Below are 21,586 nucleotides of genomic sequence, written 5' to 3'. Positions count from 1 at the left end.
AGTAACGCGCCTCTGTTATGACTGGGGGCGCTTGTGTTGTGCTGTACTTCTATGCTTACGGCACCTTTACCACTAAGCGGCGTCATGATCACCGCCCATCCCAGCAGCACTAGGATTGACATCAGCCACGATGAATCCACTGCTGGATAATCAAGGCCCTCATCATGCCGTGTGTGCGGCTAAATCAATTTCTACCTCAAATTCGCTCTACTACGCGGTTTGAATTCACTCTGCATGCGACTGCGCAAGGCCGCGGGGCAACATTGTGTACTGTGTGTGCTGTATGAGCTCCTCGGCAGACAGCTGTCTCAGAGATAGCTACAGAGATACATGGAGAAATATACACAGATATGCAAATACCCATATAGATAGCTACAGAGATACACAAATATACAAAGATACAGAGACGCATATAGATAGCTACAGAGATACATAGAGAAATATACACAGATACAGAGACGCATATAGATAGCTACATAGATACATAGAGAAATATACACAGATACAGAGACGCATATAGATAGCTACAGAGATACATTGAAAATTATACAGAGATACGTACAGAGACGCATATATAGCTACAGCGATACATACAGAAATATACACAGATACATACAGAGACGCATATAGCTAGCTACAGAGATACATAGAGAAATATACACAGATACGTACAGAGACGCATATATATACACTAGCTTTTTTGCCCGTCCAAGGAGAGGTGTATATTGCAGTAAATAAGAAATATTAAATAGAAAAATTGTTCAGCTCATGATTATTAATGAGAGGGGTTGCCCCATGTGGAGTGACTTCACCCGCTAATGGTTATTGTGGAGGGGTGCGGCATGTGGAGCGCGCGACCTTATGCGTTATTGTAAATTTCCACGTGGGCATGAATGTTTAATGAAGGGGGGGGGGGCTCTTTTTCAGTGACGTCACGCACGGATGTAGCACTGTGCTGCGTATATTTACCTTTTTATCGTCACTTTCTGTAGGTAATAATAGAGAAATACACGCAGATAAATGCACGTCAACATACACAGAGTGGTTCATCTATATATATAAAAAAGGGACATTTTTGATTATGTGTGTCTGTTCAAAATGTTTAGCATACTTCCCGACATGCAACAAACTTGAAATTTGGCATGTGGGTAGCTTCCAGACTGTACACAATGCAAAAAGTCTAAAAATAGATTTTTGTTTTATTTTGGGGGGAAGGCGCAATAATGCATATATTTTGCATGCAAGTGAGCGGTGACGTCACACCTGTGATGTCACCCGAATGCGGCAGCGTTACGCAGTGTGCCAGTGACGTCACACACCCCCCGCCCACCCTCCGCGTAGGCCGTGTATTAATCCAGGACAAAAATCCAAGTCTCAGGCGAAGCCGGGTAGTAAAGCTAGTCTATATATAAAAGGGAAATTTGTGAATATGTGTGTCTTTTCAAAATGTTTAGCATACTTCCCGACATGCAACAAACTTGAAATTTGGCATGTGGGTAGCTTCCAGACTGTACACAATGTAAAACGTATAAAATATACTGTTATATTTAGGGGGGCGGGGCGCAATAATGGATATATTTTGCACGGCAAGTGAGCAGTGACGTCACATCTGTGATGTCACCCGCATGCGGCAGCGTCACGCAGTGTGCCTGCTGACGTTACGCATCCCCCCACCCTCCGCGTAGGCCGTGTATCCCGCACAAATGCGCGGCATAGCTGTCTCGATTTTCTAAGTCAACACAACTATTTTCAGCTCGCTCTTAAATATAAAGCCGAAAATACATCTGTTTGTGTGAGGCAGCAACAACTCTCGAACAATGAGCTCTGACGTGACATTTTTACAACTTATGCTGTCTAGAATTTCTAAGGGAACGAGACTATTTTCAGCTCGCCACGTCATTCCCTTCCCGAGTTGCCTAAATCGTTTAGCATATTTCCCAAGATGCTTCAAACTTTAAATTTCGCATGTTTGCAGCTTCCAGATTGTACACAATGCAAAAAGTATAAAAATAGACTTTTGTATTTTTTTTTTGGGGGGGGGCGCAATAATGGATATATTTTGCACAGCAAGTGAGCGGTGATGTCACATCTGTGATGTCACCCACATGTGGCAGTGTTACGCAGTGTGCCTGCTGACGTCACGCACCCTCCGCGTAGGCCGTGTATTAATCCAAGACAAGAATCTAAGTCTCGGGCGAAGCCGGATAGTAAAGCTAGTTACCTATAATCACCCAGAAGTGTCTGTTCATCCCGCACGTGACGTCACTCCACATGAGGCTCACCCCCTGCGTGACGTCACTCCAGATGAGGCCCACCGCCCCTCATTAATATTCATGAGTGGGTTGATTTTTACACTAACGCAGAGGAAGGTCGGGCTAAATTAAATAATTTATTACGCAAAGTCGCCTCAAGTATTTCAGTTTCATTTATTTGGTATAGCCCTGTAAACCATTCCGATCTTGAATCGGTGCAACCGCAACAAACAAAAAACAAAAACATGAACAAGAAAATATCTTAATGTGACTATGTGCAAACAGAAAATCCAAGAAAAGACAGCAAAATATTTCAGAAAAAGCACCGTACACCAACGCTGTGTGCAAAAATCCCAATGGGATGCAAGTCAAACAATAACCACAAGACAACTTAGATTAAGGCCATCAGTCTAACTCCATACTACAACAAACAAACATGGCCAAACCAAAAAACTTTTCGAAATCACCAAAATAAAGCCATAAAATCAATGTAACAATGATCATAGGAACTGTGACCGAATTTTCACGATAAACGACATAAACAAGATGTACCACCAAACCCTGCAGCCATAGCTGGCTGCATGAGTTACTCCACAATAGCAGGAGCATCAGTCGGAGTATAACACATTTTTCAATGCACCTTTAAGATCAGCACACTGAATCCAAACACAGATCATACTTTGCAGCGGTCATCCAGAGCTAAACATTTTATTTTATTTTAGGCCACTGAATAGCAGTGGCAGCTAGGGGTGTACAACTCCTCTAGAGCAGTTTTGAGTGAAGATCTCATAGGTAGTGATTCAAGTTGCAGTTTATTGGCAATAGCATTCCAGACCCTGGGGGCATCAATAGCAAAGGCCCTTCCTCCAGTTTTTGTACGGCAATAGGGAATGTGAAGCTGGTAAATGAGCGAAGACCTTAGGTCAAATTTGTTCTTTGAAACAGAGAGGAGATCCAGCAGGTAATCTGCGGATTTTTTTGTAAGTACATCATGAATAAATAAGATCTGGTGCACAAGCCGTCGAACATTAAGAGATGTTAAGTTTGACCCAATGTAGAGATCACAGTGGTGAGTCCTATATGGCCAGTTCAATGCAAATCTTAAGGCCGAGTGATAGATGGAATCAAGCTTCTTCAGTACAGTACTTGGGGATGATTTATACACGATGTCACAGTAATCAAGTAGAGGCAGTATGGTAGCTTTTATCAATTCCAAACGGAACATAGGGGGGAAGCAGTGCTTGTGTTGATACAGAATACCAATTTTTATTTTTGTCTTTTTAGCAATATAATCAATGTGATCTTCAAAATTCAGTTTTGAATCCAGGATTACCCCAATATACTAATAGATCTTGACTTGCGCTATTTGATAATTATTTAAGGAATGTAATTGGGGGAAAATAACTTCCTGCTTTAGTCCTGGTGAGAAGCATAGCGCCTTGGTTTTGGAGGTATTCAGGACGAGTTTAAGAGCAACTAGCTGATGTTGTAGTTTGTTGAAATCATCCTGGAGCTTAGCAATTACGTCATCCGGAGAGCGGCCAGCAGTAATCAGTATCGTGTCATCTGCAAAAGATTTACCCTGGAATGATCCAGGTCAGTGCCCAAGTCATTGATGTAAAGAGATAACAAGAGGGGGCCGAGGATGGAACCCTGTGGAACCGCTTTTGTTATCTTAACACTGTTTGACCTCCAACCATCTGTGAATACAGTTTGGGTGCGAGTAAAGAGGTAAAATCTTAACCATTTTACTGCGTTTTCGGAAAAACCGAGGCAACTTAGTTTACCAAGCAGGGTCTTGTGGTCTACTGCTTTGGACAAATCAAGAAAAAGACAGGCGCAGTACTGCTTATTATCAAGGCTACTGTAAATGTGATTCAGAGAGACTAATGCAGCAGATGTGGTGCTGTATTTTTTTCGGAACCCAGATTGTTTTAGATGTAATAGATTTTTGGCGGACAGGAAACTGCTAATTTGGTAGTAGTTCAATAATTTTTCAAAATTTTTCATCAACGGGGACAAAATTTAGATAGTTCGGTAGTTATTTGGATCATCTTTAGGGCCCCCGTTGTGAAGTGGACGAACATAGGAATGTTTATATTCTAGAGGAACAGATGCTTTTTTGATGGACAGGTTGAAAATATGGGCAATAGGTTTGTATATTAGGTGACCAACAGTTCGTAGAGCAAAGACGGGAATACTATCTGCACCGGTAGAGGAGGACCCTTTGAGGTAGGACAGTTGTTTCAGAACATTACATTCGTGGATTGGCTGGAAACTTAATTCGTTTAATGTTTGGAGAGGGGTGTAGGAATTTTCATGAGCAGGGGTGACTCCCAATAAATTATCAAAAAGGTTACCAGCTTCAGAAAAATTAAGGTTAAAATTCATTCACCCCCCCCCTACCCTCCCCCTCTTTGACCTATTTAACTGCCCTAACCCTGGTCTCTCCATCTTGGCAACAATCATGTTGCCCTTTACTCTCAGCGTCTTTGCTGTACCTGCAGTTTACGCACCCCTCGCACCATTCACCCCCCCCTACCCTCCCCCCTACCCTCCCCCCCTCTCTGACTTATTTAACTGCCCTAACCCTGGTCTCTCTCCCACTTCAGTAAAAAATGCCCTTGCTGTGGTTATCACAGCTGATGATGGTTGCTTGTGTTGCAATCGAAACGTCGTGATTGATTTATTTCTATATATTAATATTTATTTATTATTTATATTTTCACCTACATGACTTTACCGAAAGAACCAAAGAGTATGGATCCTTGCAGTCACGAAAACTTCAAATCTAGAATGAAGGTTAAAATTGTCAACTATTTTTTGGGGATCTGAAAAATATTCCCCACTTCGGTTAAGCTCAACGGCCAGATTATCTGTTTTGGATGTCTTTTCGATATATTTGATTGTTTTCCAGAAAATCCTGGCATTTCCATGTGATTCCAGGAGAGTGGAGGAAAAGTAGGCATTTTCTGCATGCCGTATTTTTTGGATGCATCTATTTCTTAAAATCCTGTATTCTAGCCAGTCATTGACAAAATTACTTTTCTGAGCACATGCCCAACCCTTGTCCCTAGTTTTCATGAGCTTAGTAATCAAAGGATCAAACCATGGTGGGCGGTTGCCTGTAGTTTTAAATCTAACCAACGGAGCAAGGTTAAGAATTTGGAGAAACGTGTACCTGAAAGTCTCCCAAGCCGTAGTCAGGTTGGGGATATCACAGACCTTGTCAATATCCGAATGAAGCACATCATTAGTAAATGCCTGAGTGCTGAAGTGTCTCATGGGGTGCTTCTCAACCAATTTAGGGGGGGCTTTGGGTCTGGCTGATGATCTCACCCCAAAAATGAAGGAGTGATCACTAAGGTTATTACCCAGAACACCAGTCAGTGCGAAATTGTGAGGGGCATTTGTCAATAGGACGTCAAGCAGAGATGACTGTCCCGGATTTTTTAGGTTGGATCTTGTGGGGACATTAATTGAAATAGGCTAAATTCATCTGCAAAATTTATGGCCATGGCTGTCGGGTTTAGCCAATTCCAATTTAGATCACCCACTAAAACTATTTCACCTTTAGGGAGGCCCCCAAGAAGCTCTCTCAGTGCAGATGCAGCTTCAACATCCTTCCCACAAGGGCGGTCTATAGCAGCACACTACCAATATCTGTTGATTATTTGGGAGAGTTATTCTGAGAGCCAGACCTTCAAAGCAACATTTTTTAAACAAGGAGTGAGCTGGTGAACATGCATTATGAACATGTGTTATGGTGTAAATGACGACACGGAGGGCAGACGTTGTCGGGGCTGACGCCAACAGTTTATTAAGGGCTGTCGCCTAGCTTTTGGGGAAGGGCTAACACAGGACTTGGTGGTTAAGCTAAATCTCCCCAGGGGAAAGGTACTGGGAACCCCTACGCCTCCCCAGGCTAACGTGCTCTCCCCACAGCGCTGACCAACTCGGCCAGCCGGGTCAAGTAGCCCCCCTACCCTCGGTCCCCACTTCCCTACCGCTCACGACCCCGGCTCCTCGCGAAGACCCCGAACACGTCACGGGTCCTCCCTCAAATACCCCGAGGGGACATGACATCACTCCTCCCGAGGCGAGTGTGACATTCCGTCACCCCTCTACTCCTCAACATCACCCCCCCCCCCGTAAAAAAAACTCAGCCGACTCGGCTGCAACTACTCCGTGAGCGGTGCCCCCCCCTTTTCGGGAACCGACGATACACAACGAACGTAACACAACGAATGCAACCCCCCGAACGTAGAAACTTGACTGGCTGCTAGAAACAGAACATTCGGGCACGCCGGTACAAGCCAAAGTCTGGGCATAGACGCCACCCAGAACGACAAGTGGCGATAAGGGCGGGATGGAAGAGGACGGCATTGCCGTCTGTCCTTCAGCGTATGTGCCTACCCTGCGAGCGCGAGCCCGCCGCTGGTCCACTCCCTCGCGTGGTGTCAGCTGTCAGAGCCGGCGTTGCACCATCCCGCCGTGGCCCAGATGGACCCTGGCCAGGACAAGGTGCCGTAGGTGACACCGCCGGCGGCGGTGCAGCCGGCGCCTCCACCGTCGGGCCACTGCCCCCCGCGGCGGCCGTTTCCGCAACCGGCGGGATCAACGGCGGTAGCTCTGGGGACACACATGAGGGCAAGGCGACAGTAACATCCCCCCCGCCCCCAGGACCCGACCCGTCGGACGCCTCCACCGCCGGCCGTCCCGGAATTGGGGAATCAGGGAAGGCGGGCGGCACCACCCGCTTGAGCCGCGATGGGTGCACGGTCCAGTGATGCCAGCCCAACCGGATGCGGACACACTGAGGCCGTCGGACCCCCACTACCTCGACAGGGCCCTGCCATGGCCGATGTAGTTTAGGGGACATGCCTACCGGCACCTGAGGACAGTGCAGCCACGCCAACTGGCCCTTTTTCCACGGCAGCCTAAAGGCCTGATGTTTAGGCAAGCGCTCCGTGGCCGCCTGCCGACTGGCTGAATTTTCTAAAGCTGCCTGCCGCGCTTCGCACAGCCGATCCAGCGCGATTTTCATCGGAAGGGGAACGGATGACCCCTTCTTGACTGTGCCAAGGTCCAATTGAACGAGCACCAGGGGCTCGGGCTCCCTCCCGTACATAAGGAAAAAGGGGGAGAACCCCGTTGAGGCATGAGGAGCCAGTCTGTACGCGGCCAACACCCCCGGGATGAACAGGTCCCAGTCCGATTGGGACGAGCTCACGTGATGACACAACATGGACGTGAGCGTGCGGTTCAATCGTTCTACCATCCCGTCGGACTGGGGATGGTAGGACGAGGTGCAGACTTTCTTCGTCCCAAGGAGGTCACAGACCTCCTTGAGTAAATGGGAAGACAAATTCCGCCCCTGATCAGTTAAGAGCTGTTCTGGTGCCCCCTTATCGAGAACATACCCTTGAACGAATGCCTCCGTGATGGACGAGGCCAATTGGTCCACCAGGGGCCACGCCATGGGCCAACGTGTGAGGTATTCCACCCCCATCAAGAGGTATTGTGTCCCCGTTGGGATGTAGGGAATGGTCCCAAAATATCAAGTGCCACGAGCTCATTTACACGAGAAACCCGGATGGACTGCAGCGGGGCCCGATCCTGACCCACTGGGGCCTTCCTCCGCGCACAGTCATGGCAACCCTTCAAAATCAGCACCACATCATCCTCCACGCCCGGCCAATAGTAGTCCCGTTTAAGGGTCAAGAGGGTCTTGTGGTAGCCGACGTGTATAAGCTTCTCGTGAATGGCTCGGGTCAATTTATCTCGTAAGCCAATGGGCACCACCACACAATATCGTTCCAATTGAGCATCCCAACGCACGAGGAGTCCGTCATGCATGGCGACCACCGGGCCAGCCGACGGAGCCGAGCTCCGGGCCTTAGACCCAACCCGGCGTCGCAGCTGCAGCAGAGAGGAATCCATCTGCATCTGGGACCATACCTCCCGGGGGAGTCCCAGACAAAAATCCCCAGGCAACGCCCCACCCGGAGAGGGCGCCACGTCGGCCGATGCAACCAACTGGGCCGTGGTATCCACTGGGACCTTACAGCGGCTGGAACCCAGGGCACAGGCGCACTCGCCCACCGGGGGCCGCCTGGAAAGGCCGTACGCATTCCCATGCAGAGTCCCCTTCCTGTGGATGACATCGAAGGGGTACTCCTGGAGAACCTCGAGCCAGCGTGACAGCTGACCCGAGGGCTGGTCAATTCGGAGGTAATATTGCAGGGCTGCATGGTCGGTCCGGACGGTCAACCGGCAACCATACAGATATGGCCTGTACAATTGGACGAAGAAAACAATGGCCAGCAGCTCCCTCCTGGTCACACAGTACCGCTGCTCAGTGGGGAACAAAACGCGGCTACCGTAGGCCACCACCCGCTCTACCCCATCGACAACCTGAGCCAGGATGGCCCCAATGCCCGTGTCACTGGCGTCGGTGTCGAGGAGGAACGGCCGGGAGAAATCCGGGTACCCCAAGGGCGGCGCATCTGCTAAGGCCGTGCGAAGCGCCACAAAAGCGGCCTCCTTCCCCCAGCAAAATTTCTGTCCCTTGACAGAGAGTGCATGTAGTGGCTTCACAATAGTCGCAAAATCGAGGACTAACTGGCGATAGTACGATGCGAAGCACACAAAGCTACGCACCTCAGCGACAGATGTAGGAGTCGGCCACGTCTGGACACAAGCAGTCTTTTCCGGATCCGTGGCCACATCTGACGCTCTAACAATGTGGCCAAAATAGTTCACCGATGGTTGCAGCAGGTGGCACTTCTGAGGTTTGAATTTTAAGCCCGCAGTGCGCACTTTGGCGAACACCGCCTCCAACCACTGCAAGTGTTCGTCAAACGTACGTCCAAAAACGATAACGTCGTCCAAATAAATAAAATAAGACTCCCACTGCAGCCCCACCAAGACCAATTCCATGAGGCGCTGAAAGGTGGCCGGGGCCGAATGAAGACCCATAGGGAGCCAATTGAATTGGAACAGCCCCTGGGGTGTGCGGAACGCGGTCTTTGGCCTGGAGGCCTCATCCAATGGTAACTGCCAAAAGCCCGAAAGCAAATCGAGGGTCGAAAAGAACCGCGCACCCGAGAGGGCGTCGAGGGAATCGTCCATGCGAGGCAAGGGAAATGCATCGGCCACTGAAATCTTGTTTAATTTACGGAAGTCGACACAGAAGTGGAGACTCCCGTCCCGTTTCTTGACTAGCACGATGGGGGCTCCCCAAGGGCTAGTGGAAGGAGAGATAATGTCTGCCGCCAACATGTCGTTAACTGCGGAGCGGACATTATCCTTTTCTATGGGGCTAAAGCGGTGTGAATTCAGTCGAATAGGGGCCGAGTCGCCCGTATCAATATGATGTTCCAAGAGAGTGGTACGGCCCAAATCGAATTTGCTCTGGCTGAACACATCGGCGAATCTGACGATGAGATTGCGGAGCCGCTGGCGCTCCTTGGAGAACAACGAGCCGTTCTCAATGCACAACGCATCAATCCATGATGCGTCGGCCCCCCCCACGGGCAGTACTCCCGCCACCACCCCTCCCGGCGGCTCAAGGATGCCGGGAGGAGGGCCTGGAGTGGCATGCGCCAACACAGCACCAACAGGGACGGCGATCGGCGCGGGCCCCGAATTTAGGACCTGCAAAAAAAGTTCCTGGCCCGCAGCCACGGCTGTGAAAGCGCCCACCAGCTCGTCGAATCTCGCAAAATAATTGGAAGGAGACAGGAGGATGCCTGCCTCCGGGGACTGCAACGTCAATGGCCTGCGCAGCCTGAGGGGAAGCAGGATCTGCGACCCGGGTGGAACCGTCACGGATTTTGTGGTCATAGCCCGTACACTGGCGGCCAGGGGAGCTACGACAGAGGGGGACTGCAGGAAATGTAGCCGGTCTCCCGACGGCATCTCCACACACCCCTGGTTGACCGGGATCCGAACGGGCATTCTGGCCAAAAAATCGGTGCCTAATAGGCACGGTACGGCCAGAGTCCTAGAGACCAACACAGGTCCCCGCAACACGATCTCCCCGATCGCCACAGACGCGACGACATGACCCAAAATACCGAGGCTACTCCCGTTGGCAGCCACGCACGCCCTGCGAACCGGCCGCAACGGCCCCACACTGTGCGGCAGCGACCGGAAAACGGCCTCGGACACAATGGTGGCGGACGCCCCCATATCCACCAGGATCCTCACGTCGACCCCCTGCACGCGCCCCGCCACGGCTGAGGACCCGACAGCGGCGGCCACCACGTGATGCGCGAGGGCTCGCCACTGGCGAGTCCCTCTGGGCCACCCGATCGTCGAGCGCACCCCCGTGTGCCCCGAACCGGACCCCCCAGAGATGGGCCCATGAAGATGGACCCTAACCCTACGAGATGCCTGAGGTGGAGAGAGCGGCCGTGCGATGGATGCGTCGCGACTTGCCTGTTGCCCGGAAGGCTCCGCTGCTGGAGGGACGCCCGCAGGAGGAGAGGCCTTGGAGAAGGCCCCGGGCTAGTTGTTGCACCCCTTCTCAAAGTGGCCCACCTGGCCACAACGAAAGCAGGTGGCCCGCCCCCGGGCCTGCGAACGGTGAGGTCCTGTCCACTCCGGCCCCCCTGGCCGGCGAGCATACTTAACATCCCCGCGGCGGTCATAGGCCGCCGCGGCCACGAGGGCATCATCCCCGCTGGGCGGCGCCACCGCTGGCGGCGCTGGGGCACCCACACACGCCGCCATCGCTGGAGGCCGACGCAGCGCAAGATGGGCTTGAATATTTTGCGCGACGGTCAGCGAAGTGGCCTTGGCCCCTGCCCCGATGGACATCACAATCCCCAGCTCCCCTGTGAGGACCAGCAGCCTCTCCAGGACCAGGGAGTCCAGTGCAGTCCCTTCCACGTCGGGATATGCAGCCGGAGCCAATGCAAGGAGGGAGCAGCGGAACACAAGAGGCGATTCCCCCTCCCTGCGGCGTGCGGTGAACTTGAGGCGCGCTTCGTCTGGTGGCTCGAACACCTCAGCTATCTGCTGGTAGGCCGACTGTAGCGTCACCTTCGCTGCCGGTGGGATGTTCAAAAAGGTGTGCAGTGCCCTAGCGTCTAAGCATGTGGGCAGTGCGAGCAGCGCCTCCTCTTCCGGCCAGCGCTCGGACTGACAGGCCGCATCAAACCTGGCCTGGAAATCCAGCCAGTCCCCATTCGTGGACACGAACGGCGCCACAGGGGGCAGCCGTCTCAGCCGAAGGTGAGCCGACCCATCCCCCGGCCCATACTCACCCACAGCAGCGATCGCTGGTGTCGCCGCAGCCGCAGCTGCCTCGCCCGGACCGGGGCCCCGGCAGGCTGCAGGCATATCGCCCCCCGCCCGCGACTGCCGCCTCCCACGCCACGTCCCCCGCCGCCCCGGCTCGCAGCGAGTCCGCAGCACCATCGGCGGCGACGTGCGGAGTAGCAGCCGGCGGCGTCGCAGGCAAAATGGCGCCCGCCGGCAGTGTCGCAGGCAAAATGGCACCCGCCGGCGGCGTCGCAGAATAAATGCCGGCGCCCTGCCCCGGTGCGGCGGTTGGTGAATTGGCGCCAACCGGGAGTTCGGCGGGAAGCGCGGCCTCGGCAACGTCGTGACGGCCGTGCCCCCCATCGCGTGTGTATGCACCCCCACCTCGAGCAGCGCGGCGGTGAGCTGTGCCACCGACTGCTGGATCAGCTCCAGCTGGGCAACTACGCCACACCACATGTCGGCTGGCGGCGCCGCAGCTCCCCCAGCCGCCGCCTCCCCCGGCTCCAGCCGGGCCACCTCCACGGGGCACGTATCCGGGGCCCCGACCTCCGGGATCTTCGCCAGGGCCACGTCACCGTCTTCCTCTTCGTGCGCCGGTACACCAGGCGCGGTCTTCCATCTCGCGCCAGATTTGGACATGGTCGCGAGCACGGAAGCCACTTCTGACACCAGTTGTTATGGTGTAAATGACGACACGGAGGGCAGACGTTGTCGGGGCTGACGCCAACAGTTTATTAAGGGCTGTCGCCTAGCTTTTGGGGAAGGGCTAACACAGGACTTGGTGGTTAAGCTAAATCTCCCCAGGGGAAAGGTACTGGGAACCCCTACGCCTCCCCAGGCTAACGTGCTCTCCCCACAGCGCTGACCAACTCGGCCAGCTGGGTAAAGTAGCCCCCCTACCCTCGGTCCCCACTTCTCTACCGCTCACGACCCCGGCTCCTCGCGAAGACCCCGAACACGTCACGAGTCCTTCCTCAAATACCCCGAGGGGACATGACGTCACTCCTCCCAAGGCGAGTGTGACATTCCGTTACCCCTCTACTCCTCAACACATGTATTACGAACATAGATGGCAATTCCACCTCCTTTAGATCCTCGGTCAAGCCGAAAAAGGTTGTAGTTGTCAATCGAAATCTGCAAGTCATTGACGGCAGGAGTGAGAAATGTTTCTGTTAGGCAAAAAATATCTGGGTCAAGATTTGCCACTTCTAGTTTTTTTAATTTAATCACAAGCCCTCTGATGTTGACATGTAGAACACCAACACCTTTTCTGCCAGGAAAATCTACGGAATTATACGAGTTCTTTACATTTATGCCAGGAAATAAGAAAAGTAGAATTAATAGTTTGCACAGGTATTTTCTGTGAAAGGATGAAGAGCGGCGAACCTTGGACGAATAGCAGCAGCTCGCAGATGGTGTTATTTTTAAGAGCAGAATGAAGTTTGGAAGGAGTGCTGGTGAAGTAATGGGACAAAGGGTTTAAAAGGATACAATGGTGGAGTGTAGAAGTGTCTATAAGCTGTTTCATTAGCAGGTATAGTGGCAAATTGAGCAACAAGTATGGACGTAAAGTAACGAGGGTAGCTGTTTGTAGAGTTGAGTGTGGCACTAGATATGGCTGGGAGGGACAGCAGTAGGATACACAGCAGGAGAATTGCCATCTTTAAAATATATGGGGTACACAGTTTTACACACAAGCGGAAAAAAAAATACTTGTAGGCCGAGCACGAGAAAATATCTTGCCGCACTCGTCACACATGCCCGGCTTCTCACCGGTGTGCTAGGGTTGAACAGCCCCCCCCCCCCCAGACAGGGACAGCAGATTCTTGGCTGCTATGGGCTCGGTTGTACCGCTTGCACCGCCTCCTTTGCTTGAGCTCAGCCCACTGCTGGAATGTCGTTGCTTGGCCTCTCGTGTCTCTGCTGCCCGACCAGACGGCCCTACGGAAGCCTACACAGGAGACTCTTCATTCACGACCCTTGGCCGTCTTGACGATCTCGGTGAAGTTGTCCAGGGTGGAGCGCATGTCGCCCTTGAGCCGCTTGTTAAACGACTGCAGCAGCGCCTCCTTGCTCTGGGGCAGTGCCCACAACATCTTGGGACAGCAGCAGTGGAGAGAGCACGGCTTTCTCTCAGGGCAGCAGTGGACGGAGCACAACTTTGCCTCAGGGCAGCAGTGGAGAGAGTGTGTCTGGCTCTCTCATGGCAGCAGTGGAGAGCACGGGCTCCCTCAGGGCAGCAGTGGACGGAGCACGGCTTTGCCTCAGGCCAGCAATGGAGAGAGCGCAGCTCTCCATCAGGGCAGCAGTGGAGAGAGCGTGGCTCTGCCTCAGGGTAGGAGTGGACAGAGCACGGCACTCCCTCAGGGCAGCAGTGGACGGAGCACGGCTTTGCCTCAGGGCAGTAGTGGACAGAGCACGGCTCTGCCTCAGGGCAGCAGTGGACAGAGCACAGCTTTGCCTCAGGGCAGTAGTGGACAGAGCACAGCTTCGTCTCAGGGCAGCAGTGGACAGAGCACGGCTCTCCCTCAAGGTAGCAGTGGACGGAGCACGGCTCTCCTTCAGGGCGCCAAGTGCACTATTAACTAGGCCTCACTCAGTCTATGCCACGTGCAAGATTAACTAGACCTCACTTAGGCTGCGCCACATGCGCGATTAACTAGGCCTCACTCAGGCTGCGCCACGTGCGCGATTAACTAGGCCTCACCTAGGCTGCACCACGTGTGCGATTGACTAGGCCTCAGGCTGCGCCACGTGCACTATTAACTAGGCCTCACTCAGTATATGCCACGTGCAAGATTAAGTAGACCTCACTTAGGCTGCGCCACATACGCGATTAACTAGGCCTCACTCAGGCTGCGCCACGTGCGCGATTAACTAGGCCTCAGGCTGCAACACGTGCGCGATTAGCTAGGCCTCACTCAGGCTGTGCCATGTGCATGATTAACTAGGCCTCACTCAGGCTACGCCACGTGTGCGATTAACTAGGCCTCACTCATGCTGCGCCATGTGCGCGATTAACTAGGCCTCACTCAGGCTGTGCCATGTGCATGATTAACTAGGCCTCACTCAGGCTACGCCACGTGCACGATTAACTAGGCCTCACTCAGGCTACGCCACGTGTGCGATTAACTAGGCCTCACTCATGCTGCGCCATGTGCGCGATTAACTAGGCCTCACTCAGGCTGTGCCATGTGCATGATTAACTAGGCCTCACTCAGGCTACGCCACGTGCACGATTAACTAGGCCTCACTCAGGCTACGCCACGTGTGCGATTAACTAGGCCTCACTCATGCTGCGCCATGTGCGCGATTAACTAGGCCTCACTCAGGCTGTGCCACGTGCGCAATTAACTAGGCCTCACTCAGGCTGTGCCACGTGCGCGATTAACTAGGCCTCACTCAGGCTACGCCATGTGCACTATTAACTAGGCCTCACTCAGGCTGCGCCATGTGCCAAGAAGGTCGCACACTCTACATGCCGCATGCTTCCCTCATTAATAATAATGAGCAGGTGACGTCACTCCACTTGGGGCAACCCCCCTCATTAATAATCATGAGCTGAACAATTTTTCGATTGAATATTTCTGATTTACTGTAATATACACCCGTCCTTGGACGGGCAAAAAATCTAGTACACAGATATATACACAGAGACACAGATACATACACAGATACATGCACACAGATACATATATGCATACACAGATATATACAGAGACTAGCTTTACTACCCGGCTTCGCCCGAGACTTGGATTATTGTCTTGGATTAATACACGGCCTACGCGGAGGGTAGGGGGGGGGATGCGTGACGTCAGCAGGCACAGTGTAACGCTGCCGCATGCGGGTGACATTACAGATGTGACGTCACCGCTCACTTCCCCCCCCCCCCAAATAAACAAAGTATATTTTTATACTTTTTACATTGTGTACAGTATGAAAGCTAGCCAAATGGCAAATTGTAAGTTTGTAGCCTAGTATATTTTGTCCATTATTTCCCCCCCCCCTCCCCCACAGCCGCACATTTGTGCGGGATACACGGCCTATGCGGAGGGTTAGGGGGGGGGATGCGTGACGTCAGCAGGCACACTGCGTGACGCTGCCGCATGTAGGTGACATCACAGATGTGACGTCACCACTCACTTGCCGTGCAATATATTATATGCATTATTGCGCCCCCCCCCCCCCAAATACAAAAGTCTATTTTTATACTTTTTGCATTGTGTACAGTCTGGAAGCTACCCACATGCCAAATTTCAAGTTTGTTGCATGTCGGGAAGTATGCTAAACATTTTGAACAGTTCATAGTTCATTTCATAGTTCATTTATTTGGTATAACATCTTAAAGTGATTATGTGACTGCAAACAGAAATCCAGGAAAAAAAACATCAAATATTCCTGAAATAGCACCGTACAACAGACACACATTCACAAATGTCCCGTTTTTTATATATATAGACTAGCGGGAAGTACCCGGCGTTGCCCGGGGGGAAAATATATTTAAAAACTTCTCAAAACCTAAAAGCATAACATTACCTCATTAATTTAAATAAAACCTAACGCGCGGTGGAAAAAAACACGCTCCCGCGCCAAAATTCGATTCTTTAAATCGCGCAAAGGAATCGAAGGTTGTAGATTTCTTTAGAATCGGCCTATTCCCGTTTAATCGATACCACAAACGCTCTCCAGATATCGATTATCGCCAGCCTGTATGCGGGTTGACGCCACACACTTCATGGTCATTCCCCCCCCACCCCCAAAGTAAAAAAAAGTTAATTTGTATACTTTTTGCATTTTGCACACTCTGGAAGCTACCCACATGCCAAATTTCAAGTTTGTTGCATTTTGGGAAGTATGCTAAACATTTTGAACAGGTACATTCACAAATTTCCTTTTTATATAGATACACAGAGATACATAGACAGAGATACATACACAGAGAGACATACACATAGATTTATATACACATAAATATACACATAGAGATTGTGGGGGCTGATGCCCCCCTCCTCCTCTCCCCCCTCCTCCTCGGCCACTTCTCGCCGGGCCCCCGCCGATCAGGTGATCGCCCCCCCCCTGCACCAGCGCCCTCTCTGAGGGACATGGCTAAGTGGCTGGCTCACCACCGCCCGGAGTTATCCCACACACTCCCCACGTACACCACCACTCATGCGGAGGTGGCTGCGTGCCCGCGTAGGCGCACCTTCGCCCACCACGGCTCGCGCTAAAAATATCTGTATGAATATGCACGCGCCCCTCCCCCCCTCCTGTGGGTCGGTCTTAATCCGCTGTGCAAACACGCACACGAGCGCAAGCACACGGGCACAACGACGGCCGTATTGATGGCAATATACGCCAGCTCCACCGCTAAATGCTATCGTCGCTACGTGAACAGACTGTGTAAAACGCGCTGTGTAAACACGCGAACGGGTTTTAACTCACCCCTCCCTCGCCCTATTATTCACGCGGCGCCGCTGCACGGACGCGGGAACCGTTAATGAATTACTGTCCGCGTGCCTCCCACAGACCCGCTCGAATTACGCCCCACGCCGACACACTCACAGAAATCACACCACACGGATCCTCTGTTCTAAAGTTTATTAATGGTGCGCCTGAAGAAAAAAAACCCTGCGTGGCCTGGAGCAAAATTTTCAGCGAGCAGCGCCTAGCCTATCCCTTTTCAATCCCTGGGTGTACCCTTACTCTACTTCTCACCTCACGGATGTACTCACGGTGTCGCACGGATGTGGTGGTAGTCGGAGGGATGAGGGTACAAAAGGTCTCTGTCTGGGGTCGTGTCGTAGCAGCACTCGCCAGCGTCCTTCGAACGCTCCGAGCGGCTGGGAGTCCGACCGGGCAGCTAAACAGCTGGAGGAGCACTGCCCAACATTTTTTCCCTCATGCCCTCGGAATCCAAAAATCCAGGGTCACGTGGTGTTACCCTGCGCGGCCAATCGGGCGCGTACCTTTCGATTTTAAACTGATGACCTGGAGCGTTGCTTTCCCTTACGTCTTGATCCATTGTCCTCCCCACCCCGGACTCAACCGGTTTGATCAGGGCGGCCGTCCCGCGGATACACAGCTTCAGTCGGTCCAGGAATTTCCCTCCCACCTCCTCTTGTGCGCTGCTCGCTGGGTGTTTGCCCTGAGGTCCTATCTCTCTGTGCTGTGAGTGTTCTCATTGCGGTTCGCTCGGTGAGCTTCGTCGTGCCCATACAATTTTAAGCTAATTCACGGGGCCGCAATGCAATTCGGCCGGGGGGGGGGGGGGGGGTCGGACAATCTCCTGGCACTGGGAAACCGTGGGACATCCGCGCAACCCATGAGACCCTACGTGCATGTGTGTGTTTAGTGGGGATGTGCGTGCGTTCGTGTGAAAGGGTGCGAGGGGATAGCAGCGCCGGTGGAGTTGCTCCATTGCTGTGGCACCACAAGATACATAAACATAGAGATATATACACAGAGATACATACACATAGAGATATATACAGAAATACACATAGAGATACATACACAGAGATACAGTACAACGTTGTGTACTGTGAGCAAAATTCGGCAAGCAGCAGTCGCGTGCGGTTTCGTCTTGCCCTTTTCTTTGGAAAACATCTACTCCTGCATAAGCTGTGCAGTACAGGGAATTATGTAAAGTGCTTTTCTACTGTTGATGATGTTAGTGTAACATTAGTGATGTGATGGGACTCAGTAATGGATGTGAGTTTGAATACTGTGACTTGCGATCCAGAGGTCTCCAGTTTGGTTCCATCTCCCGGCACGGTATTTGAAAAGATATTGAGCAAGTTTCTGGTGCTGGTGGTGGTGGTATTGGATGGAGGTGGGAGTGGTGTTGATGGTGGTGGTAGAGGTGGCGTTGCTGGTAGTAGCCGCGTTGATGGTGGTGGCAGAGGTAGTGATGCTGGTGGTTGTAGTGTTCCTACTATCAGTGTTGGTGGTCCCAATTAGGGTTGCCACTTTTTCCACTGCAGACAAAACCTGGTGCTGGCTGAGACACACAGGGTCCATTTTAAAAGGTGTACAGCATGAAATTGTAATGATACAGCTTGCCACAAAACCAGTGCTAATCAACTCCTGCCACCTGACACACAGATGCCAACTGCTGGACTGTCCAGGCCAAAACCTGCACAGGTGGCACCCCTGGTGGTTCTGTTGCTGGAGTGGCCATGGTGTGGTCACAAGCCCTCCTGCCCGTCTTCATCATCATTGCTATGTCCGAACCTCTTCAAACTTCACTCTTCTCCTTCACCTGCAGCGGCCAGAAGCTCTTCGCAAAGGTCTTGTGAACTTGTTTACCTACGTGACTTTACCCAATAGAACCAAAGAGTATGGATCCTTGCAGTCACGAAAGCTTTAAATCTAGAACGCATAGCCCTTTTCCAGGGTGAGCCAATCAACTCTCCAGGGTGTCCACATTGCCCTGTAATTGCACCATATTATTCCAAAATGTTTTGCTCATTGTGCTTTTGTCTAAGGAAACTTCAAATAACGTATTTTCCTGAAAAATCTCCTTCCTTGAACCGACCTGGCATGGAAAGTTGGTCCTGCCCTACGAAATTTCCGAATGGATTCTTGGCCTCATGATGTCAATAACAAATTTAGTCAAATTTATAACGGACGAAAAATATAATTTACACCACTAAAAATATCAGTGCAGACTGCAAAAACTACGAGTTTCACACACCAACAACACACACTCGTGCACACAGTACTCAGCCCTCTGAGCCTTTGTGCATTATGAATGGTTAAATTCTCTATTCCATGAAACACAGCCCAACGTTGAGCCAACATTAGCCTAATGATTCCAACTACATTCTAACTTTAACCCAACAGATAGTTTATTGGGATGCTGTTAAGATTCTACCAGTGAACATGAAAGTTGGGCCAATGACGAGTGCATTTAGGAAAGCAGACTTCAGAATCAGCAATGTGTTTTCTCGGTCACCCTTCTCGAGCAGGTCGACAAAGATGGAGACATCCATTGTCTAGTGGGCACCTCCCTCATCCAAGGGACCCCAAGCCAGGAGTTCATCAACGAGCCAGATTGGCCCGTCCCTCACTGCACATGGCCCGCCAACTTCGATGCCAAAACCTCGCAATCGTGGACGGTGTCTCAAACCATGCACAGCTGGGAAGGGTGGTCCGAGAGCTTGTGCCTGCTCGGGCCGTACGGCACCACCGTGGCCCGGTGTTTGATGGGGGGAAACTGCCTGAATTTCACCATAGTCGGGCACTTCTACATGCCGTGGAGTCCAGGCCTGCATGTCGTTGGGACAGACGATGTGATGGAGGGAGAGGAGGTGGCGTTTGTGTGGAGCGCGCCCCTCAAGAGTGAGGCGTGGTCCTACCGGCTGGAGTATGTGGGCGGCCAGGTGACGGTGTCCTCCCAGTGGCATGTGGAGCTTGATGGTGACGAGACGTATGAGTACACGGCGAGCCTCGCATTCTACCTGGCAGGATCGTACATAGTGACGTTGTCGCTGTTTGGTGAGTGCACAACGTTGAGCCAATAGTTCCAAACACATACCAGTGTGCCCCAACGTTGCATGTTTATTGAGGATAACCCCTCTGTCACCCATTCAGGTGGCCCCACGGTGACTGGCAGCTGTAAGGTGCGGGTACAAACTCGCCTGCTGCGCCTGATCACGCTCTCCAGTGACAGCAGCCAGCTTGCGTCACGCTGCCCGATGAAGACGCCCCTCGTCGCCTCGTTCATCAGCACCCCCTTTCCGCTGGGGCTCGACCACTTTCTGCGTCTCAATGGACCGGATTGGCATGACTCCCTGGGCCCATCGAGCATCCCCGGCCAGTTCTGCAACAGTCTCACCGGGGTGGACTGGAACAGCGGCGCAGATGCCCGTGTGCTTTCCCTCCACAATGGCGCCCTGCCCCACGCCGGCTCACTCAGCCTTGGGACCTCCGACTTCACCCTGCGCAACGGCATCAGCACTGCCGGCGATTTTTATGGCGTCGCCGGGGCTCGGTTGTTGGGCCTCGGCAAGACAGCCACCTACACGTGTGGAGTCCACGTGCTGGACCTCGCCGGTGGTTCTTATGAGGACATTGCCCAAGGCCAGCGGTGGGGCACCATTCCTGCGGGGGGGGTGGATGCACTGCGGCTGGTGCTACTGCTGCCCAACGGGCTGGTGTACGTGCTGGAAGCAAAAACATCATCGCCACCTTCGTCCTGCTTCTCATTCAGCCTGTGGGTGATGATTGACACGGCCGGACTGCTCTACTCACGGCTGGGGGCACCTCGACTCAATAACCTTCTGTTATGGGGGCCCATGCAGGTGCTTCCCTGGTTCGACAGAAATCCACGCGCACCTATTGTGTGGTTCGCACCGGTGCTGGCGCCATGGCTGCAATGTGCCTACACCTTCCACGTCTCCTTCAGTGGTGAGGCAGAGCCCCTTTCTGCAAGCAAGTGGATGCTGGATGATGAGGTTTACGGTGCCAACAAAGGAGCCCCTGCGGAACAGTTGGCATCCAAGTACTTCCCGGGGCAGCTGTTTCCATTCCCGCTTCACAAGGCCATTGGCTTCGTCCATTTCTGCATGTTACCGAAGTTCATGGGCTTCTGGGTGAAGCTGCACCTGTCGGTCGATGAGCTCTTGCTCAATGACGTTGCCTCCTCGCTCGTGCGCCTTCGTCCCGTCAACCACTGTGGGCTTCCTGGAGTCGCTGTCGAGAGGCCCCAAGCCTCCAACGGGATCCCCACATGGCCTCGCGGCGTCGACGTGGATCTCCGGGCCATGGTAGGTGTGGTCTGCACTGCCATAGTGCAAGTGGGGCACTCTTGGGCAGTCAGGAGGGTGGAGAGGGGTGCTGATGGGTCTATTATGCTGACAACTGTTGCGCTGCCACTGAGCATCCAGACCAACAGCACGATACTCAGCATCCCGCGCCACACACTGCCCTACGGAACCTACAATGCCATCTTCTCGGTCAGAGTCTCCCTGGATGGAGGTGCGTTGGGACAGAGCTTCATGGAAAATTCTGATTCCATTGATCTGAAGGTGAGAACACTGCATTTTCAGCAACAA

General features: G+C 52.4%; 1 protein-coding gene across 1 annotated transcript in view; it reads left to right on the top strand.

Annotated features, from left to right (window-relative positions):
- The window catches only part of LOC116953945 (polycystin family receptor for egg jelly-like), a 53,473-nt gene that overhangs the window by 15,641 nt on the left and 16,246 nt on the right, over positions 1-21,586 (top strand). The window contains exons 2-4 of the mRNA XM_076051884.1: positions 18,633-18,817; positions 19,499-20,027; positions 20,124-21,559. Coding sequence (XP_075907999.1) covers positions 18,707-18,817; positions 19,499-20,027; positions 20,124-21,559 — 2,076 coding nt within the window. The 5' untranslated portion in view covers positions 18,633-18,706. The remainder of the gene's footprint in view (positions 1-18,632; positions 18,818-19,498; positions 20,028-20,123; positions 21,560-21,586) is intronic.

Source organism: Petromyzon marinus, chromosome 53, assembly GCF_048934315.1.
Source record: "Petromyzon marinus isolate PM22_M1 ecotype Great Lakes invasive population chromosome 53, UKy_Petmar_22M1.pri1.0, whole genome shotgun sequence".
NCBI classification, from domain to species: Eukaryota; Metazoa; Chordata; class Hyperoartia; order Petromyzontiformes; family Petromyzontidae; genus Petromyzon; species Petromyzon marinus.
This window is presented reverse-complemented; position numbering and strand designations above follow the sequence as displayed.